Source organism: Lepisosteus platostomus, chromosome 7 (genome assembly GCF_059453375.1).
Source record: "Lepisosteus platostomus isolate fLepPlt1 chromosome 7, fLepPlt1.hap1, whole genome shotgun sequence".
NCBI classification, from domain to species: domain Eukaryota; kingdom Metazoa; phylum Chordata; class Actinopteri; order Semionotiformes; family Lepisosteidae; genus Lepisosteus; species Lepisosteus platostomus.
The window spans coordinates 55,719,079-55,742,520 of NC_142617.1; the positions used below are offsets into that span (position 1 = coordinate 55,719,079).

The 23,442-nt window shown below is 46.5% G+C and overlaps 1 protein-coding gene across 8 annotated transcripts; it reads right to left on the reverse strand.

Moving 5' to 3' along the window:
* Window positions 1-175: 175 nt before the first annotated feature.
* znf710a (zinc finger protein 710a) lies at window positions 176-20,590 on the reverse strand. Of its 8 annotated transcripts, none has more exons than XM_088641322.1 (5): window positions 19,896-20,590; window positions 5,297-6,874; window positions 4,239-4,430; window positions 3,871-4,045; window positions 176-3,400 (listed from the first exon to the last, which is right to left on the reverse strand). In XM_088641322.1, exons 2-5 carry the CDS (start codon window positions 6,830-6,832, stop codon window positions 3,225-3,227), a joined length of 2,079 nt encoding a protein of 692 aa, XP_088497448.1. In that variant the 5' UTR covers window positions 6,833-6,874; window positions 19,896-20,590; the 3' UTR covers window positions 176-3,224. The 8 variants fall into 8 exon arrangements, with proteins under 8 accessions (XP_088497448.1, XP_088497451.1, XP_088497452.1 ...); XM_088641325.1 differs by lacking the exon at window positions 19,896-20,590 and adding an exon at window positions 19,476-19,849; XM_088641326.1 differs by lacking the exon at window positions 19,896-20,590 and adding an exon at window positions 9,049-9,227.
* Between the last annotated feature and the right edge of the window lie 2,852 nt (window positions 20,591-23,442).

Genomic DNA, 23,442 nt, shown 5'->3' on the forward strand with positions numbered 1-23,442 from the left:
ATTGGCTGTGGGGAAAAAAAGATTTGATCCCATGTTCTTACTGGGTCTGTCTTTTCTACACATGAAAGAAGATGAACCAAGAACCATGTTTGTCTTCATACAGAACAAAAAACTTTCCCCACCCATGATCAAGAGTTGCTATATGAAATGAAGTAAATCATCTTATGAGGCACTGTTATTTAAAGGTAAATAAATTTATTATTTACAATATTGTCAGATACACAACATTTTACAAGTAGTATATTCTATCCACAGTATAGTCACACCAATGCAATACACCTGAACACAGGTCAGTTCCATTTCAATGTTTTAATCCATCACACTAAAGCTGTGACAGCTAGGAAAGAGAGAGAGGGGTTGAGTTCACAAAGCACCTAATATACTTTTTCATTTTAAAAATAGAATAAAAATCCCAAAGCCAAAAGATCAGATCTGTAAATGAAAGATTTAAACAGGTGCATCATCTTAATTATTAGCGGATCAGACTGTTTTGCAGTAAAATAATTGGTGCATCGTCTTCCCGTCTCTGTGTTCACTGGGAGCTGTGGCCCTGCTATCTCCTCAGAATGTAGCTGCCATGCTGCTGGCACCAGGAGTGAGGGGCAGACGTGAAGGCAATCTGTTACACTTTGGTGTCAGTCCATTTTCTGGGCATTTCAAACTCAAACCCTCCAAAAAAATAAAATGCAGCTACAATGATTACATGGAATTTGGAAGTATTCAAAATGGAACCAGACAGCAAAGTTGTTGAAGAAAAAGCATCTTTTCAAAGGGTTTTGCCTGTAAAGCATGAGATGCCATATACGTGCATCTATTGAGGTTGGAAGCATCTCCAAGTCCTTGACTGCAGTTGACCAGACTGCACAGCAGTCAGAGCTCAAGAACAACTACAAGACACTGCTCTGCTCCCATCATCCCACTAACATACAGCAGGTGGTGCCAGGGGGTCCTTTACTTAATTCTACAGTGGTTATGTATTGTTTGGAGATATTAAACTGGTATTTGTTAAACTAATTTCAGACTTTGCTAACAAATAGAAAGTGTGAGACAGTGAGGGCCAGTGCCCTGTGATAACTGCTACCCTTTCAATACAGCTAGTTAGTGACACGTTAATATGTTGGCTGAGTAATAACAGACTGGAACCTCCCTGGGAAGACATGGCTCAGGAAGCATGTCTCTCATCAGTAGTGCTCAAACTTCAGCTTGTACAGGTTTTTGGTTTTTTCAGTAGTAGTTGGATTCTTTGGTCCATGGAGGCCCCAGGAAAGAGCAATACAGTCAGTTAGGCCCTGAGGGTGGGTACAGAGGTATACTAGGAAACAAAAAATGAACAAATAACAGACATACAGTACAGTGTTAAATCACTGCTATCCAGAACTCACTTTTGAAACAACCCAGGCAGGCCAGTCTTTGGAGGGACTGTACTGGCTATGGCCCTACAACTGAAGGCCGCCAAAGGCCTCTGATGTAAGTAGGCTCATTAGGTGTTTATTAGGTAATTAAATTATAGGTGAGGGAGTTAGATTCCACACTCTCACATGGATATTAGTCATGTTTGGAGCATATAAAGGGTTTCACTGCGTTAGGCAGGGTTGCGTTTCATAGTAGCCTGGTGCTTTCCACGTTACAAAAAACTGCTATAAAGGCTCCTGCACTTTTCTCTCCAGTCCTCTTGAGATCCATTCTGTTCAGATGCCTGCAACCACCTTGTCTGAGAGTGGGGTCTGTCAGAACATCTTAGTGTCTGTGCTGAATCGCTGCCCGGATACCTTGGGAATTACTCCCTCGAGGCAACATCTACTTAAAACCACACAGTAACTACAGTGAGTTCAAAGTGTTAATCTTCCATTTTAATATGAACTTGTGAGATATACTGTATGTACTACCCACAGAGAACAATTTTTCCATTATGAAGCATAAAGAGCCCTCTCAGGTGTCACACTATTTAGGGCCTTTTGAACTAGTTGACTACGATTTTCTTAATTTTTTTAGAAAGATCTACAATTTTTTCATAGACTCCTGTATACATCTTCGAACTGGTTTCTCGGCCTCACTCTATGAAGATTGTGTAATGCATGTAAATGCAAATAAAAAAATACAGTGATGAACTAGTGCCACTTAGTTACTGGTACTTCACTCCTTTCACCTCTGAGAAATAGCTTTGGGGAGTCCTGCTTTAATTACTGGCCCCTTACAAAGTTCTGTCCACATGCTTGGTGCATCAGGAATTGCACACAGAAAGAACAGCTTTCAAACTGCACTGCTAAATAAACAATCGCCACTTTAGTAAAGCAAAACATCTTTGCTAGCTATCAATCACATTCAAATGCAGGAAAAAAGTATCAATATTTCCTACTTGTCAGTAAATTTGGCCATTTGAAGCAGCATTTTTTCCAACTGAACTTGTTACTTGTTTAAAAAAAATACATTTTATATAAACTAGGCACCATACAAATATATATATATAGAAAAAACATTGACAGGTTAAATACTTTCAGTATTGTTGGCCACCCCTTGCTTGAGACATGACTGATATAATCACCAGCCATCACATTTTCCAATTAGATTTCAGACATTCAAACATCAGTCCAAACTGGAGAAACTTCAACAGCTTTGGTATGCTGATACACCGGGGCTGCACTGCCTACTCTAAGAACATCTTGTGTCAGGAACCATTAGCACTCTCGTAGTGCAATGCAGTCCTATCTAACGCAATGCTAATGATCTATGAAAGCAGTACATCATCAGTTTAATGTGAGCTTCTATACAGGAGTACACCACGACCTGTACCACTCGTTATCTTCAACAGGTGTTTTCTACAACATTCCAGGATTGGATCAGGTAAATTCGGTTTGCCCTCCCGATTCACTATCGCGTTTGCTTTTCACATCTAACTGGAAATTGTCAATTTCATCACTGCGATTAAATGAGATTAAACATATCTAAAGAGCCAGCCTTTTCTTGACTATATTCACAGAACTCTTCAGAATCTGCGTTTGATTCAGCTTCTTCCAAACGTGAGTGGAATAGGTCAAAGGTCAGCTTTCCCAAATCACTGGCTTCCTGCTCCCAGTATGAGAAGCAGGAAAGGGAGCTTTTCCAGCAGAGCCATCCTTCAGCACAGAGGAACTCCAGCTCTGGGACGGGGCTGTAGCAGCCCATGACTGTAAAGGGCACTGTAGCTTTCAAAGTGGTAAACACCATTGTTTCAATTTTTCTCTCATTCAAGCCAAAGGATAGCGGTCCGCCTCCTTCCCAAAGCTGTAAAAGCCCATGGACTCGTCGGACAGTTTACCAACGTCCTGCGCAGCGGCGTTGCTGTTCTCGTGGCTTTCTCGGACACTGAAGTCAAAGTTTTCCTCCTCGTAGTCCTCCTGGCTCTCCACATCAGGAAGGGCATCTAAACAAGGGAAGGGGGACAGAAGGCATCGTTTAGCCCCATGCGTTCAACACTCTGGTGTTCCTCAGCCCCCTGCATTCCTGACAGATACAGCAGCGCCCGATGCCCGCATTACTCTGCAACCCTTTCCCAATAAGCATTTCTAGACACGGCAAGAAAGGTAAGAGCGCTATCAGAGACGTAGCTGAAGTTTTACTTTTAAGTTCGGTTTTAAAAATCGACACATTGCAGTATATAGCCAACACGTTCTGGAGAATTAGTTGTGTAACATGCAAAGATTGACAGCGGGTAGGGGTAGTGGAATTACTCCTAAAGGAAAACAGGAAATTAACCCATATTCAGAGACCTTTACTTCTGTAAAACTGCAATTTGTGTTTTATCAATGATAAAAACTCGACGCGCTGTTCTTCAGACGCAGTGTGCAGACCCCACCTCTCTTCAGCACCGCTGCAGGGGACCGCTGTCCTCACCTTGACCGTCCAGAGAGACGTCCATGATGCCGTGCTTGACCTTCATGTGTCTGCTCAGGTTTCCCTTCAGGTTGAACTTGCTGGAGCAGTAAGGGCACTTGAAGGGCTTGCTCCCCGCGTGCAGGTGCATGTGTCCAAGCAGGTTGTACATTCGGTTGAAAGACTTCCCACACACCTGTTAAACCATCCAGCACACAGGCAGCTCATAAATGCGCCAACGGACATAGGGACTTCTGAGAGCAGAATCACTGGATTGGCCGCCGCTTTTATTCTTTTGCCTTAACACTTTAAAACGATTTTTAACATTGCAGGTAGTCGTAGCGTGCTCGTACACCGACACAAGTGGAGCGCCCCGCCCCCTTGCTCACCTTGCACTTGAAGGGCTTGACGGGCAGGTGGACAATCATGTGCGTCTTGAGAGTCTGTTTCTGGACGAAGGTTTTGAAGCACACGTGGCACTGGTACGGACGAATGCTGGCGTGGATCAGCATGTGTCTCTTCAGGTTGGCAGACAGCGTGAATTCCCGCGAGCACACGTCGCACTTGAATTCTTTCACTCCCTACAAAGAAAAAAGTCGGCAAGAAACCAAACAAAAGCACAACAGGCGTTACTTTGTGCAGCCTTAGCTATGAAGGGTTAAGAGTGGTTTCAATCATTTTTTTGTTGGACCTCTTAACTTAGGGCAATGTCATTGTTTCTTCTCACAGACGTTAAAACGTCTGGTCTATGGTTAGCAAGCTGCAAGCACAAGGACAAGCAGCAGTGTCCGCTACATAATCATTTACTGTATGAACTTCACAGCCCTTCAGCTAGACAGCATGGGAAACCCCAGTGCTGACCAACAGCAGGTGTGGCTCCAGCAGAGTTTATCAGCTACACTGAGCTTGAAAGACACCAGGGGGAGCAAAGCTGAATAACCAGCCACAGAAGACGAGCGTTCCCAAGAGAGACATTTCTACAACAAGTCCCAGTGGAGCTGTTCCCTTTTTCTATCACAGTTTTCTACGATTTCTTTTCTTTGGCTCGATAATTAAAACGGGAGGTTGTAAGATGATGTGAATCTGCTGCAGCAGGACGAGAGAAACTGCAAACAGAACCAAAACACTGAATGCAACAGGGCATCCTGGTTGCAGGTTTGTGCACAGAGCTGTTCTAAATGCCACAGAAAAACAAAACCTACAATATACAAACAACAGGACACAGTTTTGACTTTATTTGGCTAGCGAGGGAGGAAGCAGAAGAGCTCTTTATATAGCACTTCACAGCCTTTTTCAAGTAGACTGAGGTACCTCTGTTAAAGAAGCCTAATGCCCTGGCCTCCTTAGTTGTGAGTCTATGAAATGCTAGCTGATCTACGAGAAAGAAACACCACTCAGGGAAGGTGTGGGGGTACCGATTTAATATCGGGCAATGGGGTTTCAGTACCTTGTGAGCATGGGTCTGCTGTGTCAGTACCTTGTGTGTGAGCGAGTGCTGCTTGAGGTGGTGGATCTGGGCGAACTCCATGCCGCACTCGGAGCACACAAAGGGCCGGATGTTCTGGTGCTTCATGAGGTGGTTCTGCAGCTGGCTGCGGTAGTGGAAGGACTTGTTGCACTCGGAGCACTGGTACGTGGTGGGGCCCTGGTGGGAGGCCAGGTGCCTCTTGAGCTGGCCGAGGGCGGGGAACTCCAGGCCGCACTCCACGCACACGTGGCAGCGCCCGTTCTCGTGCTTCGTCTCGTGGGCTTTGAGCTCGCTGGGGTAGGCGAAGCCCCGGCCGCAGAAGCGGCAGCTGTAGGGCTTGACGTCCGTGTGCTGCAGCATGTGCCTCTTCAGGTGGCTGGTCTGGGTGAAGGCTTTCTTGCAGACGTCGCACTTGTGCGGCCGCGTGCCCTGATGGGTGAGGAGGTGCGTCTGCAGGTGGCTGGGCTGCTTGAAGAGCTTGCCGCAGTGCGGGCACTCGTGGGGCTTGATGCCGTTGTGGCCCAGGATGTGGGTCACCAGATTGTACTTGGAGGTGTAGGACTTCTCGCACATGCGGCACTTCCAGCGCTTCAGCCCGTCGCCCATGTCCACGCAGTAGGACTCGTCGATCTGCACGTTGATGTCCAGCCGGTCGATCTGCACGCGCCGCCCCTGCTGGCCGCTGCCCTCGCTGTCCGCCTGTTCGGGCCAGCTGAGGTTCTGGCTGTTCTCGTCGAAGTCCACCCCGTCCTGCCCGCCGGTCTCCCCCGACTCGTAGCCCACCTCGCTGGACTCAAAGTAGCGGCTCAGCTCGGGGCTGTTTCCCGCTGCCTCCCCACCAGCCCTGCCCCGGCTCTCCCCGTTCTCTCCATTCTCCCCTTCCTCGTCTTCCTGCCCCTCGTCCTCCTCTTCCCCCTCCCCTCCCTCGTCTCCTCTCTGAGCCGTCTCTGCCTCTTCGTTCGCCTTCTCCTTCTCCCTCTGCTGGCTCTTCACCTCCCTCTCGCAGTCAGGGCAGCAGTTGCTGGGGTGCTCCTCCTTGCGCTGGACGCCCGTCACCCGGTACATGCTGGGATCGACGAGCTGCACCCCCGGCCTCACCCCCGGACAGGTCAGCCCGTGGGCACAGGCGGGCAAGGGCAGAGCCCCCGCTTCCCCCCTGACCTGCGCCTCTGCCGTCCCGTCGGCGGGCTCCTCTGCCTCCAGCTCCGCCCTGGCTCTTTTCCCCTTGCCCCGCGGGCCGGGCCGCCGCGGCTCGGGGCTCTGGGGCGCTCCCTCCTCCGGGGGCTCGTGGAGGTAGTCCCCGTTGGCCCCGATGAGCTGGTCGGCGTACTCGTAGTCCACCTCCTCGGGCGCAGGCTGAAGGGCGTCCTTGGGCTCGCCGGTGTAGAAGCCATTGGGCGCGATGGTGGCCCCGAACACCTCGTTCTGTGAGATGAGGCCCAGCACGGCCGCCTGGGCCAGCGACAGAACCACAACGGGGTCGGTCTGCGTTCCAGCGTCCACCAGCTGCTCCATGACTTTAGAATAACATCGAATCAGTCTGCCACTCTCCTCCTCCTGGAAAACCACAGAAAGAAACTGAATGAGCAGATCCCACAGCTACATTTGAGCAGCAGCTTTGCAGTGGCTTAAGTAAAACCAGATCTATTATTGCAGGAGCAATTCTGCACAGACATCTCAAACGGACATCAGAGCTGGACAGATGCAATGCAAAGAGTTATGAAGTTCATATACTGTCCACCTGTGTTTCAGGTCAAACAAAACAGTCTCAGGTCATTAAATATCCACGAGCTGCTGAATGTCAATTTTCAATTTTTATACATCTCACAGTTCTTCAGACATTAGATGCGTGCGTCCCTGCCCCTCTTGAGGGCTTGTTCAAATTAGTCACTCTTTCAGAGAAAACCCTGAAAGTCCAAAGCACACAGAAAACAAAATTCAAAGATATCAAAATGATTCCACAATATAAAGCAGGGCTCTGTAGTAGCTTTAGGCTGCAAAGTCTGCAAGACTCCAGCCTCTTGCTCAGAGACCAACAGAGAAAATGTGATAGAGGAGATAAGGCAGATCCCAGCTAGTGCTCAAGCTTCCTTCCTTTACGGACATAAAAAATACAAACAGGACTGGAGTCCAACCAGGAAACCCACTTCCTCAGGCAATCCACAGTTTCCTGCGCTGCAAGGGGCAGCCAAGCCAGACCGAGGCACACAGCCTCGCTACCGTGTCATTAAACAATGATTACCTCTACTGGTGAGGTGGGAGCACCACAGTGACACACAGGGCAAGTATCAGACTCTATACCAGCAGGAACACATTTAGCAAGGTTTTGCTTTTAATACACATGAAGGCTATCCCTTAAGTTTAACACTGTTGCTGTTCATCCAATTCATAATCTACACAACATCCCAGTACATTTCCACACAGTTTGAGATACATCGTGAAGCCCAGCTCAGTAATTCATGCCATGACTTAACTGCTGTACCACCACTCCAGACCCAGAGCGAGACCCCTTGCATAGATACAGCGCAGCTGCTCGTCTTAATCCTGCACATTAACACCCACCTCCAACTACAAAATTACCAGTTTCTAAACTTTAATATGACAATGCCTTGCAGGATAAGAAAACTTCGGATTCAAGCTTGGTGCAAGTCCTCATTTCTGACTCCCTTCACTCACTCCGACAGGTCAGTAGTGTGCTCAGCTGCTTCCAGGTCGCTGCCCAGCTCCAAATCGGATGGGAAGCCTGTGATCAAGCCACACCACCGCCCGTTTTATCTGATCAAGCCCAGAGGGGACAGAAAATGGAAAAACATGGCACACTGACAGCTCCGCCACCTTCCCTGCTTCGGTCTCCTCTCAGCAGCCTGCTGGAGAAAGGAAGGCGAGAAACCTGGATGCCCCGGTACTCCACGTCATTTATAATTACTGGTTTTACAGCAGTCAGTGAGGGAGAGAGCAGGAGTAGGAGAGAGAGACAGTGAGTGAGAGAGCAGGGGGAAGAGGGAGGGGGGACAGACAGAGAGAAAGAGAGAGGGAGAGGGCGGGGGAGAGGCAGAGAGAAACAGCGACAAAATGAAAGAAGCAGACAAAATGAAAGACAAGCAAAATGAGGGACAGAGGAAAGCAGTTGCTAAATGAAAGAGAGGGAGTGAAAGACAAGGCAGGGTGGGAGAAGGAGAAGAGCGAGAGTGAAGCTGTCCTCATCAGTTACGCCCCTCATGCTGATTTCTGCATGTGTGCTGGCCCTTTAAAATTAGTAGCCATCCAATCTTACCAGCAAAAGAGCACTGTAAATACTGTGCAGTACAGCCAAAACAGGAACCTACCACACTGTCTCTTGCATGATGTTTTAAGGATCTCATCCTTCAAGACAAATGAGGAGAAAAAAAATCCTGCTCCTATTTATATCTGTTGAGAGAGGAGGTGGCCCTAGAGGTTCATCCTCCTCCTACTGTTGGTGTTATCAGGGCTGACTGTGCCTCTGCACACACACGCACACAGTCTCTCTCACTCAATTCTCCACCACTCACACACACACACAAAGAACAGACATGGGAATAAACTCTTGCGCACACAGAGACAAACTCACTCTGTCCCCTCGCACTCACAGGGACACCGACAGCGCAACACAAGTGTGAGGCGACTGACCTGCTTTGGAATGGGGGACAAACTGTCTGGCACCTACAGCCGCACTCTACCTCCTCTCAGCATGTGACACTCAAAACACTCACCTCGGCCTCCAAGTGCGGGAAAAGAAGAAGAATTTCCTCAAATTACAAAGATGTGAAAAAACTAGAAGAGCCCCACACGTAATACCCAGTAGAAGGAATGGGGGAGGCAGAGAGGGCAGTTTGGAAAGAGGAAGGGAGTGAGACAGACATGGGAGAGAGAGAGGGGGGAAAATAGAAGCCCAAGCAGGAGGACAGAGAGAGAGAGAGGAGAGGGGGAGGGATGAAGAGAGAATGCAGCAAAAAAAAAGAAGGAAGAGAGGGAGGGAGAGAAGGGGGAGGGAGAGCAAGAGAGCACAAACAGGGAGGGGGTCAGAGAGAGAGAGGGAGGGAGAGAGGGGATAGAAAGAGCGAGAGAGAGAGCTAGAGAGGGGGATGGGAAGAGATGGAAGGAAGGGAGGGAGGGCGAGAGAGAGCAGAGGGGGAGGGAGGAGAGAGAGAATGAGAAAAGAGGAGAAAGAGGGAAGAGGAAGAGGGGGATAGAGGGGGGGGGAGAAACAGAGGAGTCCATGAGCAAGAAAGAGGAGGGGGAGAGAGGGAGAGAGAGAGAAGGCAAACAGTAAGGGAAGAATTAACTATTTAACCTCCAATCTTCCTTAAGTCTCCCAAGTCGTGAAACAGCTGTGTTGGCTAGTTTTGATTTGCCCATGTTGTCGCTGCAAGAGGAAGCGTGGACGACACTGGGAAGCCAGTTGCTTGTGTGGGAGGAACACGACCCCTAAACGCCCAGCCCACAGGCAGATGGGCCATTTGTAATCACCAGTGAAGAACCAGTTCAGGCTCTTATATAGACTCCCGACCGGCCTCACAAAAGGGCAATTGCAAAGACACTGAGGAGAAAACATTCAACAGCGAAGTGATAGAGAGAACAGAACCTTGGGAAAAGTACAGGAAATCACAGGGTGAAGAAAGACAGCCGGCAGCTGGGAGAGGGAGTGAAGGAAGACCGAGAAAGATAAAAGAGACACAAAAACACAGGAAGAACAGAGAAGGCCATGGACATAAAACAACACTCAGAACCTGCCTCTGGGAAAATGGGAAAGAAAAAACAAACTCAGGCAAGGTTCCACACCGAAAACCCTCCCAAAAGAGCTCCTGTCTGTCCTCTGTGAGAACATGGCCTACAAACAAGTCTGAGGAGAGGAAGACTTCCCATACACACATATAGATCAGGATATCCACACACAGCACGACCAGCCCAAACCCTGTCCCTTTAAACCGAGGTTCAAAGGTGGGACATGGCGCTCAGAAGGCAGAAGCAGTGGGGAAGAGGGACAGGAGCTGGCACTCAGGCCCGGCGAGCTTGGCAGCTCCTGCAGGTGCCCGTGGGGAACCCAGGGAGAGGCAGGGAGCTGCCCGACCCCACAGACTCCTGCATGTCTGTGCCCACTCCCAGGACACCCGCAGGCCAGAGGGCTGCGGATGTGGAAACAGCAAGGAAAGTCAATCCTTAGATAATGGGATGACATGATTGTAATCGTTACGGCAACAAAAAAAAACAGCATTTCCCGCATGTGTATTCCTAATCCAAATGGTGGTTTCTGTAAGTAAGTTGTGCTTACATTCCCTTCTTCACAACAATCTCTCCCTTCGCCCAGTAAGCCTCCCTAGATACTGATGTAATGAGGCTCAGGCCACTCAGACTCCTTGTGTCTTCTCTCCTATCACACACGGTCACCTTGCTTTGTAGGTTGACAAAAGTATATGCTGTTTGCTGAAAACTGCCTTAATTCACATGAGTGCATAGCAAATTCTCTAAATAATTTATAGTAACTACCTACATAGCTACCTTTTTGATCCCAAAGGGCTTCACAAAGAGGGGAACCCACCTTGTCCACCACTGAAATGTAGCCCTAATCTGAGCAGCACACAGCAGCCTTTCTGCAGCTGCAAGATTAAAGAGAAACATCAGGGAGGCCAGATTGTGCCAGTTAACAGGAACTCTGCCAGGACTGAGGGTAAAACCCTGATTCTTTAAGAAAGTGTTATGGGATATTTAATGGCTAAGTTATCTGGACCTGGGTTTAAGATCTCACCCGAAGGATCACATCCTCCAGCACAATGTCCACTGGTCAACATACTGGGCATTGGTTTGGAAACTGTGGCACAAACAGAAAAGCGCCACCTACTGGTCTGCCAACACCACACATAACCTGGTGTTCCTAAGAGGTCTCCCAGTAATGACCAGGCCAAACTTGCTTAACTCTAGAGATCTGATGAAGTCAGGCTACAAGGTGGTAATTTTGCTGCCACATTAGTTGGGAAGTAATATATGTATCAAGTTCCACGTTATGCTGAATATGTTAATGGATGTTAAGGGTACAGGACATATACATTTCAAGAAAACTACAAATAATCTGGGGGGACGGAGTCATTTACTAGATCACCCCAGAACCACCTTTTCTTAAGGCAAAATAACACCTCTTGAAATTATATACCAATTATATACTTGTACTTACAGTGCCTTCAGAAAGTATTCACTCCCCATTGATTATTTTTCATTCTGTTGTGTTGCAAAGTCAAATTAAAGCATATTTAAATGGGATTTTTTCCACTCCTGTAGAAGTAATTCTCCATAATGTTAAAATGAAATAAAAGTATTTAGAGGTCTTCAGAATTATATTAAAAATAAAAAATTGATAAGTATTCACCCCCTTTGTTTTAACAACCTAAATTGGGTGAAGTATTCAATTATCTTGCGAGATCACACTAAATACGTTAACGTTTGTAAATGAGAAATGTAAGTCTTTCATTCAGGAGAAATGAATGCTCATGAATACAAAATATTCTTTGATTCAGAAATGTGTTGAATTTGTTTTATTGAAGGGAGAACAAAATGTTAAAATTTGGAGGTGTAACAGGAACAAAATGTAAAGAAAATTCAAGGGGGTGAATACTTTCTGAGGGCACTGTATATATATATATGGAATTATATACTACTTTATAATATTAGAGCAAAAAAAAAACAGAGGAATTTGCATAATGATATCAAGGTCAGTTTTGGACTTTTTTTGACATTTGGAAAATGCAGTCAATCTGCTTGTATTGCCCATTTGCGTTCCTTCAGTTCTCCAAACCTGAATCAGACATTTCAAAATATTGTCAGATGAGCCATTCACTGGCCAGGCAATCGTTTTACATCGACAGTGTTAAGTGTATAATAACAAGCAAGGGTGCCCCTTGGCCAGACCTGGAGAATGGAAATGTGAATTTGCCTCCAGGATAATTAGCTACTGTAAGAAGACTAATTAAGACAAAAAACACAACAGGAAATGGTCGTTAACTCATGAAAACGCACAGCTTGAATTAGAAGGCTGAAGACGGCACAGAGCAAAAATGTTCAACTTGGGATATCTTTTTGGGGGGGGTTTCTGAAAAGCACATGGGCTATCCAAAATGCACTTCTGGAGCTTTTCTTATGGTTTTGGGAAGATCTCACTGCAACTTCTCATTTCTATCAGAATTCAGAGACACAGCTCCTGACAGTCGGTGTGTGTGAGAGAGGAGCCAGTGTCCACAAAGACTGCAAGAGCTTAACTATCAGTGTGAGCAGGAGCCAGAAGCCTTATGAAGGAGACTTCACAGTGGTCATCTACAGACTAACGACATGCGATGAATTAAGGGTCTGAAATAAGAAATCATTCACTTTCCAAAGATGTGAGGGCAAGAGAAAAAAAAAGGAGTCTTGTGCAGTAAATACCACGTATGTGACTTCTTTATACTTGTGTTACAGACAAACAGAGAGAGATGAAAGGAAGCCCAAACTGACAGAAAGAAAACGGGGAAAGAAGTGCCTGCAGTGTACAAAGTAAGAGGGGGGAGAGAATATAAAGACAGAAGAGGTAGGAAAGCAGAAGAGCGTTCAGCAAAGAGGAGAAAAAAGGAACAGAGAGAGAGAGGGAGGGTGGAAAGGGGGGGGAGAGAAGAGACACTGGGGAGAGAGAGAGAGAGAAGAGACGGGAAGAGAGAGAGAAGAGACAGTGAGAGTCAGGGAGGGGAAGAGAGAGAAGAGACAGGGAGAGAGTCAGGGAAGAGTCAGGGAGGGGAAGAGAAGAGACGGGGAGAGTCAGGGAGGAAAGCAGGGAAGATTTAGGGAGGGGAAGAGAGAGATAGAAGAGACAGGGAGAGAGTCAGGGAGGGGAAGAGAGAGAAGAGACAGGGAGAGAGTCAGGGAGGAAAGCAGGGAAGAGTCAGGGAGGAAAGCAGGGAAGAGAGGAGACAGGGAGAGTCAGGGAGGAAAGCAGGGAAGATTTAGGGAGGGGAAGAGAGAGATAGAAGAGAAAGGGAGAGTCTGGGAGGGGAAGAGTGAGAAGAGACAGGGAGAGAGTCAGGGAGGAAAGCAGGGAAGAGTCAGGGAGGGGAAGAGAGGAGAGGGAAAACCTGGACATAGACTCACGCAGACCTGACAACCCAGAGAGGACAGGCTGTGCTCCCACTGCTAATAGGGAGAAGCATAGAGCTTTTACCTTCTGCTGCACTGTGATAAATACTCTGGGATTAGACCATCTTCCCTAAAATAACAAATCAGGAGCTACCACTCTGTGCTCTCTTGTCACAGCCTGAGGAATGGAGAACTGAGTCTCTCAAATAATATCATGCTGCTGGTCTAAGTGTGTGTGAATGTTTTTATTAATTGCTTGGGCAACACTAATTCATTATTCATGCCAATGAAGCTCGCTAATTTTGAATACGAGAAGAGACGGGGGACAGAGAGTGATGGAGGGTAGCAAGAAAGAACAAGACAGAGTGTAAGGGGCAGGGAGAGACAGAGGCCCATAAATGATTTTAAACCACAAAATCTAAAATACTTGTCTGTCACTCTTTCCATACAACACATATATATATATACACACACACATGTATTTACAGACAGGCTAGCATCCACAAGAGAGCACCGTTTCTAATCCTCCTAACCTCCCCCAGCATGCAAAATCATTACCTAACTGCACCACTCGGTAAGTGCCATGCTCTCTCACACAACACAGAAGTACTAATTGTTTTTACAAAGCTAAAGCTTCCTCATAGCTAAGTGGCATTTCCTTGTAATTAATCTGATTTGTACAGTTAGCTCCAAATATGACTAAGGATGAAAGTACTGGGGTTGTGTGGCTGTGCCACAAGGACAACAGAATGAGTGGTGTGGTTATACAAATCTGTTACAAACCAGAGCTCAGATAGACGGAATTATTTTCATTTTGGTTTATTACACTGTTTTTCTTTACAAAGGAGGTGTTACCTTACATTTCTGTGGTAGAAGCAACTTTTTGAAAATAGGACCCCCACCTCCTGAGTAATACAGCCTGTTGCCACTAGGGGTCGCTTGAACACCCTGCAGCACTGTGGCAATCTGCTTCACACTGACTCATGAGCAGGCACAGCAGAAGCAAAGGGAGTCCCTTCAGAGTGTTCTCCCTCTTTGTATTTTTTCTCCAGTCATCCACATTTCAGCTACACTCATCCTGATTCTCTTTCTTTCCCCTAAGTTTCATTCTTTTTCATCAGAATCCTTTTGTCTCCTCCTTCTTTGTACCGGCCTCTTGTTTCCATGGTTACATCTCTCTCTGCTCTGTACACTATCTCTCCTTCCATCTCCCTCTCACTCCGTTCTTATCTTTCTGGGTTCTCTTTCATCTCTGCCTCCCTTCCTCCTCCACTGTCCCACACCCTCCCTCGCTCCCGCTTTTATCTCTCCTCTCTTTCATCTGCCTTTCACCTTTCTCTCCCCTTCAAACCTGCCATTCCATCATATTGTTTTGGTTCTAGCTCTTGAGAATAAAAAAAAAAAGTTTTGTCCTTCACCCTTTAAGTGCTCGATTCCCCCCCCATTTCCACCACGAACTCCAGAAACTACTGCAATCTCACTGTTCATTTTTCTATACTATTGTACGGCCTTCTGCGATGAGCCCATCTACAGGCGAGCAGAAGCCTTCTTCTGGAGAACGAGAGGGTGAAAGCTTTCAAGGGCTGGCTGGGTTCCTGGAACAGAAAAGAGAACCAGAAGCGTTCTAGACATTTCCAGGACAAGCCCGCTGCAGAGAGTCGTTGGACTCGAACCCAACCAGCACTGACAGGACTTGTGACTTTTCCCCAATCGCACTGCACTACTTTGACGCAACCAGCTCTTTCACTGCTATATTGGTCCTGCTAATTTTCGACTGAATGATTAAGCTGATGGTTACAGCAACACCGTGCCACAGAGCTGACTGGAATGGCCCAATGTTAGCACCACTGATCGACAAACTCCGAACACAAGGTTCTTGAAGTCTTTTTCAGACTTGGGTACAATCTGTGCCTTCTTTTAAACTCAATAGGCATCCTGCTGCAAGACAGCTCCCAGCCGGGAGGCCAAACTCGGGCCCCTAGCACCGGTCACACTAGATAACGGGCTTTGCTTTAACAATACTTTAATAAAGCAGAAGACCTAATACAACCTGCACCTAGCACCATCGGTATGTGTGAAAGAGCAGCTCCGTGTGGAGAAGGGTGCAGTGGCGAAATGCCTGGGGGTTTCTCTGCTTGAAGAGGAGAGAAACTTTCTGCCACAGCTGGGACTGAAACCAACCCCCTCCTCAGACCTCCGCGCTTGAAGTATCGGGATTATTCAGGAGAGAGCAGAAAGAAAACACTGAATAGGGGAAGAGGAGAAAATGGGAGTCTCGAGCAAGAGAAAAATGAAAAACAATGATGAGAAAGGGGCACCGAAAAGCAGCTGAAGAGAAAGGAAAGGAGGGAGAAAATGCAGGAGGGAGAGAAGAGATGGGAGAGAGGGAGACACAGAGAGCAAAGAGCAGCTAAGAAAGACTGGGGCACTGAAAAGAACCCCTTTTGAATACAGAGCTTGAAAACAGCATTCTGAATGGGAGACATATTTACAAAACAAAATGAAGAAAAGCCAGTTTATACTCGCAGAACACTAGAGAAAAGCTAACTAGCCTAACTAGACCAAGGTTCCTGAGACATTCTCCACCGTCAAATTCCAAACTTCTGTTTCCTTACTGCATTAAAGCCCACAACACTGGCCAGGGAGTCGGGATGAAAATATTCAGTTTTTCTCATCTAAATATTTTTAATAAAGCTCTGGTCACAAAAGAGATTTCTCATCTAGAAAACCAGCCAGAGCAGTGAAAAAGGGAGGTCAAGAACAGATGTGTAACATCAATCAGACTGAAAATAAGCATGACTGAGATCCTGTAGAAACTGAATGCTTTAGATTTTTACAGGATAACTTTTAAAGGAAATAGTGAGGTGTTTAAAGACCAGAGGCTGACAGCTTAGAACATTATACCTGAAAAGGAGGAAAAAGCAAGAATAAGCCCAATAAGTTTGTTTTTGTGGGAATTGTTTTACCTACTGTAAGGAAGAAAATATGTAAACTTAGTTCTCAGATTGTAAAAACTACTATGCCCAAGCAGATGTGGCTTTCCATGCTAGCAACATTTTTTTAGAATTAAACCAGAAAAGGTGTAGATGTAAATCTCATGGCCTGTGCCAGACACACACACACACCAGTTTTATTTATTATGCTTTTCTCACAGACTTTCACTTGTTGCTCAAAACAAGTCATTTGAGAGGAGCAGTAAGTTTTGCATGTTTGCTGGTTGTTATGATTTTTCTCACAGTGCACAGAGCATTATAAAAAAAACTCAAGAACCACTCCCCACCAGATCTCTAACAGCAGCAGCAACAACACTACAAACTGTCTCTGTCACAATAGGGCTAGCTTTACCCGCTGGCACAAATTACATCACAGTAAGGAATCTGGTCACAACTGTTGGAGATGAACTACTGTGCACCTGTCATTGCAAACAATGGTGAACATCAGGATTTCCTATACAAGAAGGAAGGCAATAAGGAATAGGCCACTTGTTCCACTTGTGACCAAGATCATAATGGAAATAACTGCTGGAATCACTAGGCGAAGCCTGGAAACATCAAGAACAGCCTCTTCAGTTTACAGCTTATGCCTGGTAATCTTCAAAAATTAGTCTCTGCCTGACCCCCATCTTTATTTTAGTGATCAAAAATCAGATTCCAGTCCCAGTCTGATTTTTGTCATGCCTATTTGACTTAAAAAGCTCCCACTGTACCCTGAAATAGTAAAGAGTACTGTGCCGAACTCCTAATTTGGTGCATTAATCATTCCCAGCCTCGTCTTTCTCCCCCATCTAAGGAGAACAAATCAATCCTGACTTCAATACTGTGTCAGATCAACGAAGGGCAGGAGCCATCAGTAAACGTGTTCTGATCTCAAAGATCTGCCTTCCACTCAGTGACCTCAATCGCTGCTGGCCTCCAAACCACAGAACACCCACAGGGAAGTAGGTCAGAGCCACTGCTCTCAGCCAGGCCTCCCCGGAGCGCTGGGGCACAGGGACGGTCAGCCAGGCTCCCTGGGAAGACTGATGACACTGTGGCACTCAAATTCATGCAGCATCCAAAACTGGCAGCTCCCAAATCTCCGACCCCTGCTTCCTACTACAGTAGGCGTGTGAGAAGCAAGAGTCGTGCGAGTCTGTCGGCCAACACGGATGTCAACACAGCAAGTCGGTTCCAAAGGACTGTGGTTTTTTGGCACACCATCTCCAACCTTTTGTTGTTTTTTTTTTACATTACCACTTGAGAAATAGCAAACCTCATATATAATGTAGAGCACTGGACCTCAAACCTTAGTGATGCACACGCCGCAGTCTCACAGACCTTCAGATGTATAATTTCTTTAAGCATCAGGGAAAAGGTACCAGCTTACTCTGTATGGTGCAGTGGGGCCGGCTCTGGGAATACACCCTTGGGCCCTTATTGTGCCGTTTCACCCCTCTACATAACCAAGCCTGCGGTTTCACACACTGCTGACTGATGAAGTCCCCCAGAGCCTAACAGGAAACTAAATAACACAGGATGCTCAACACTTCAATCACAGTCATTACACCATAAGAGCTTCAATTACTATTTTATTTTTTAAAAAGTCAGATCAAACATTGCCTAAAATTCCTCAAGAATTCACAACAAACACCTATAAAAAAAAATCCCTTCAACTGTTCAGATTCATTTTTTTTTTATTTGCCATATACAACAAGTGTATTGGAATGCTTACTCGTTCAGCTGTACCCAGTAACATTAGAGAGAGGAAAAAATAGGCACAAATGATGATATAATACAGCCAAGACAGCACATAGTGCAAACAGTGCAGTACCTTAAAGTCTGTAAACATTGCACAATTTGATTAGCACAGTCAGTCACTGAAGAGGATAGCATTGAACTCAAAGCGCTCTGTGGTGGGAGGCATCCTAGAGTGACTTCTGGACGGTCAAGACCAAAGGTGTTTCTCTCTCAGGACTATAAGAAGCAACACAGCACTGTAGGACTTAAACTACCTCAGGTACACCTCTCAAGCAAGGCCAGCACAGGGGCACACAGGTTAGCACTGCTGCCTCACAGCGCAGTTTCGGGCCAGGAGTGGGGTCTGTGTGGAGTTCATTTGCACGCGTTTGTGTGGGTTTTCTCTGGGTGCTCCGGCTTCCTCCCACAACCCAAAGACATACTTGCAGGTTCACTGACTTCTGTGACAGCTCGCCCTGGTGCGAGTGTGTGTCCGTCTGTGTCTGTGGCTGCCCCGTTATGGGCTGGCACCCCTTCCAGGGTGTATCCTGCTCCATGCCTGTTGCTTGCTTGCTGGGATAGGCTCCAGCTCCCCCCCGCAAGCCTGTGTTGGATTAAGCTTTAGGAAATGGGTGGATGGACATACAGTATCTTAACTGATCCCTTTCCCTTTTGTTTGTATTATTTGACTTAGGTTTTGGAATGAATCATGTCTATCAAATCCAGGCTACTGTGAATAAAGTAAGAACTGAAGCAGCGTTGACATCTTCTGAATTATATTCTATAGAAAAAAAAATTCTGCATCGAGTGACATCAAGGACAGTCGCAAAAACGGAACCCTGGGAGTAAGGGAGACTGGACAAGGTAGTTATTTATTAACAGGAAGGAGTTCATTAATTCTACACTTGGTAAGTTATGCTTAAAAGGGAATTCAATGATTGCCTAAGCTAGGGGCAGGATGATGGATCTATTCAGTGCCCACAAGACAGATCAATGCAATTATACTGAATCCAAATAATGAGCAATTGTTTCTAAAGTAGAAAGTCATGGATAATGTGTTGGGTAAGTAAATTATTAATTTCCCAAGTAATAACTGACAACCCCTGGTACAGTACTACAGTAAACGTGAACCATTAGATCACTCTAAACATGCAGAAACAAGCAGAAACTCCGCGCGTTCCTGTGAAATATCTGATGTCCGATTAGCCCATATCTGCCATTTTTTACAACTTCAACCCTGACCATTGCTCCCAGCGCAACATCGGATCCAGGTCCGTACCACCACGCTGCCAGCATGATATCGCTCACAGAGCCACGCACAGGTCGTACCGTACCTCCTCAGACGGGTGCTATCTCATTTACCACGTCAAGACAACAACCAACTTTGCGCACTTCCTGCTACTGTAGTCTCACACTCTCCCGGACTCTTCAGTACTTCCCTGCCGCACACGCACGAAACTTGGGGGGGGAGGCAGCCAACTTCGAGCTACTCAGCCCCCCCAGTCGGCTGGAGCTGTTATGCCCGGGGGACTCGGATCACCGGTCACCGGCTCAGGGCTCAGTCCGCTGACGGGTGGCCGGAGCCGGGCGACTGCGGGGCTGCACTCGCCTCTGCGGCTGTTTCTCTCCATTCCCCCGCCCCCTTCCCCACCTCACCTCAGACGCCATCTGTTTGTGGCATGAGGGAATGTGGAAGTGAAAGAAAGAAAGAAAAGAGAGGGAGAGAGACGGACATGTTGGCCGGAGGTACTAACCTATTTCGTCTTTGTCGTTGCCGTGGAGGGGAACGGGAAGGCGCAGGTCGGAGTCCGAACGGACCCCCGAACTCTGGACGGAACCTCCGCCGCCCGTTAACGGTCGCTCTCTCCCCCCTTTTTTGTTTTCAAAACGCTGGAGAGGAGAAGAAGGGATGAACGGAATCAGAAGCGGTTTCGTCCCGAAAATAAATCCGAGCAGCCCGCTTGTGTCGTTTCATTGTTTCCGTCCGTTCATCTTTTATCTTCTTGTTGTCGTTCTTGGCCGTGCAAGTCGGCAATCGCCCACGGTGCTCGGGCTCCCCCGCTCCCCCAGACCCGGGGTTCGTGAGGCAGGTTCCCCCCCCTCAGCGGCCGGTCGCGGGAGGGAAAACAGTTCGTACTTCAGCGCTGGGTCCCCCCTCTCTCGTCTGTTGCAGGAAGGAAGAAGGGAACGAGATAGAGGGTGACGTGAACGAGTAAACAACAGCTCCTCCTCACCGCCAGCAGGGAAAAAAATGAACGGAGAGAAAAGCTGGCTTTATAGGAAACGTCCTGTCAAGTCAGGGTTTGTTTTTCGTCCCGTTGTAAACGTCGCGTCAGGTGTGCAGTCCGGCCCTTCTCAGTTCCCGTCAAGCGACACTTCTTTAATCGCAACCCACAACTTTCTTCGAGATTTTATGATGTTACCCCTATCAAATTCAAATTCAGACAGCTTTATTGGCATGCCCTATGCCCGTGTGGGGGGACTTTTGCCTGGTTACACCTTGGTGAGGGAAAGCAGTTTTTCCACACGCTAGAGTGCTTGCAGAGGTAATGTTGTGTGAAGAAATAAGGAGGTATCCCACAGCTGGAGGGAAGTGAACAAAAAAAAAGTTTAGAATAAAAATGATTCACAAAAAGAAAAAAAACTTCAAAATAACGTGCACATTCGTGTCAACATGCCCTCTCAAATATATAATTTCAACCACACTCTGCGTAAACTTGTGTAAGTTTCACAGATGTGGTTTGAGTTGGTTTGTTTTTTTACCTTTCAGTCAACAAACACAGAACAAATGCGATAAAATGTTTTATGTATAAGAAAAGTTCAAGATGCCGTGTGGTCCACGTAATCCGGGGACACTCCTGTCCTGGGCCGGTTACCTTTCCCACCCCAAGTGCACCCCAAGATACATGGGGTCACATTGCCGCGGACCGGTGAACTCTACACACGGGGAAGACAACGCTGCGTCGGGTAAAATATATATATATTTAAAAATCCTTACACAACTTTGTGTTGCGAATGTAGACTCTTTTAAATAATCAGTCCCCGTCTTCTTCTATGTCCTTCTGTTCAACCAGGCGGAACCCTTCGGGCGTAAAAACGGGATCTGTGGGTTAAAACACAATGTCTCAGGCTGCCGTCAGGGGGGCCGTTTCGTTATATTCTCTTTGTACCTCATTATTTACCCAGTTTGCGATACCTGTTTTCACTTCTGACCAAAAACAAACGTCATCCCAGAGCCTCCCGGCGGCTGGACTATTATGGCGTGTTCGCCCGGTGTTCTCAAAATATGCGAGGCACTCGTTCGTATTTCATACGCAAGCATGGGAAACAAATTGTGGGAAAGAGAAGTAAGTCCATGAAAGTCAAAACCAGTGCCGAACTGTATAGTTACCACACAAATTTAAGACACGCAAGAACTTGTAAGCAACAGTTAATCTCTAGTGACTCGGTGCACAGATTTACTGTACTGGGATTCAAGGGACAAGTTAACTAGAGAAGTTACAAGTGATAGAAGGGGCCACTTTACCCATCATGCTTGTCTGTTAGCTGGAGCTCTCAGGAGACCTCCGTTTGACTGTGACTGTGACAAGTTGAGAGGTGTAGACAGGGCCTGTGTTTTGACAAAGCAGGAGGTCTCCGGGGGTGAACTGTACAGAAATGAAAACAGAGAGACAGCCCCAGACAGGCTGCAGGAAAGACTGGAATTCCTTAATGCCAGGATGCATCACAGTGGGTTTCTGGCAATCCCTACCCACCGAACATGGATTTCCAAACCTTTGTTGGTTGATCCTGTTCCCTTTTAATTGCATTTGTACAATATAGTGTTTTGCATGCCATAGCTCATTGCAAACACATTATAATAAAAAAAACACTATTTTTAAAGGGGGCACATGAACTTGAAGCTGGAACCTTGTGGTCTGCTGTCAAACCAAGAGCTAGACCACCTCACTTAGAACTTCTCTCTCAGTAAGGGGGTACAGCTCAGAGGTCAGGTTTCTCTCTCAGTAAGGGGGTACAGCTCAGAGGTCAGGTTTCTCTCTCAGTAAGGGGGTACAACTCAGAGGTCAAGTTTCTCTGTTACAGTAAGGGGGTACATTCAGTGCTCCAGCTTATGTCTTTCATTAAGGGGTACGGCTCAGTGATTAAACCTATCAGTAAGAACCCTTGATTCTAAACAACAAAATCACTTTGAAGTCAACATACAATCCCATACAATCCAATAATAGTTCATTGTCTGATTTTTCAGAAATGTTCTTCCTCCAAGCAGCTACTATGTTTTACACAAAAACTTACAAACAGTACATACTGTAAGTACATTACATTAAAATAACATAACACCCATACAAAGTCATTACACACCACTCCTACGGGAATCCATACAGGTTACCAAACCTGTAAATATACTTTCCTACAGTCACTCTAAGCCCCTATAATTGCACAACACCCCTTCATTTTAGCACACAACCACTGATTGCACTTGCCCAGAAACCAGTGCTGCTTTGACGTGAACTCCTGTGTTTAGAAGTTGTGTTGATCGTGGGATAAAGGAATTCCTCTTTTTGCTGCGTCTGTATTGAGGGACGCTGAAACATCTGTTTGAAGGCATCAGCTGGTATTCTTCATGCAGAACATGTACGGGGTCAGAGGAAGCTCTAACAGCTAGTCTCAACACACCCTTAATGTCAGCAGTGTGGAAGCTCTGATCAAGTTGCTGCCCACCAATATACCGCTTTTAAATAGCCCCTGTGTGAGGGGCCAGTTTACAGTACATTATATTCGATTGAAGATACGAAGTGAACACAGGACTGTTGACATCCCTGGCTGAGAGTGACTGCTGGAAAATAACACGTACCATAATATACAGTACTACATCCATCCATCTTCTAACTGCTTTATCCAGTAACTTGAACTTGAACTTTATTACCATATGTAACCGGTACTGGTACAATGGAATTCTTACTTACAGAAAGTCTCTCGATTGTAAAACAAGTGTAAAAAACAAGACAAAGTGCAAACAGTGCATCAAGACAATGTACAAACAAGACAAAGACAAAGTGCAAACAAAACAAGACAAAGTGCAAACAGTGCATCAAGACAATGTACAAACAAACAATAGACAATGTGCAAGTAAACATGTAGACAGTTTGAATGTAAACAATACAGACGTGTAAACAATGACTGGAGATGTGCAATAGATAAGAAATCATAAAGAGGTAGATGGAGATGGTGTAGGTGTGGTCCGAGGGGGATGGCTAAATGTGTTCGCCACAGTACGGGGTTGGAGGGGCGAGCCAGATCCTA

Coding starts and splice junctions, on each gene's coding strand:
- znf710a (XM_088641320.1), bottom strand. CDS start 8,679: ATGAGATCCTTAAAACATCATGCAAGAGACAGTGTG. Junction 6,875..8,643: donor ATCATGCAAGAGACAGTGTG/GTAGGTTCCTGT, acceptor GTGGTTTTCCAG/GAGGAGGAGAGTGGCAGACT. Junction 4,046..4,238: donor TCAAGCCCTTCAAGTGCAAG/GTGAGCAAGGGG, acceptor ATGGTTTAACAG/GTGTGTGGGAAGTCTTTCAA.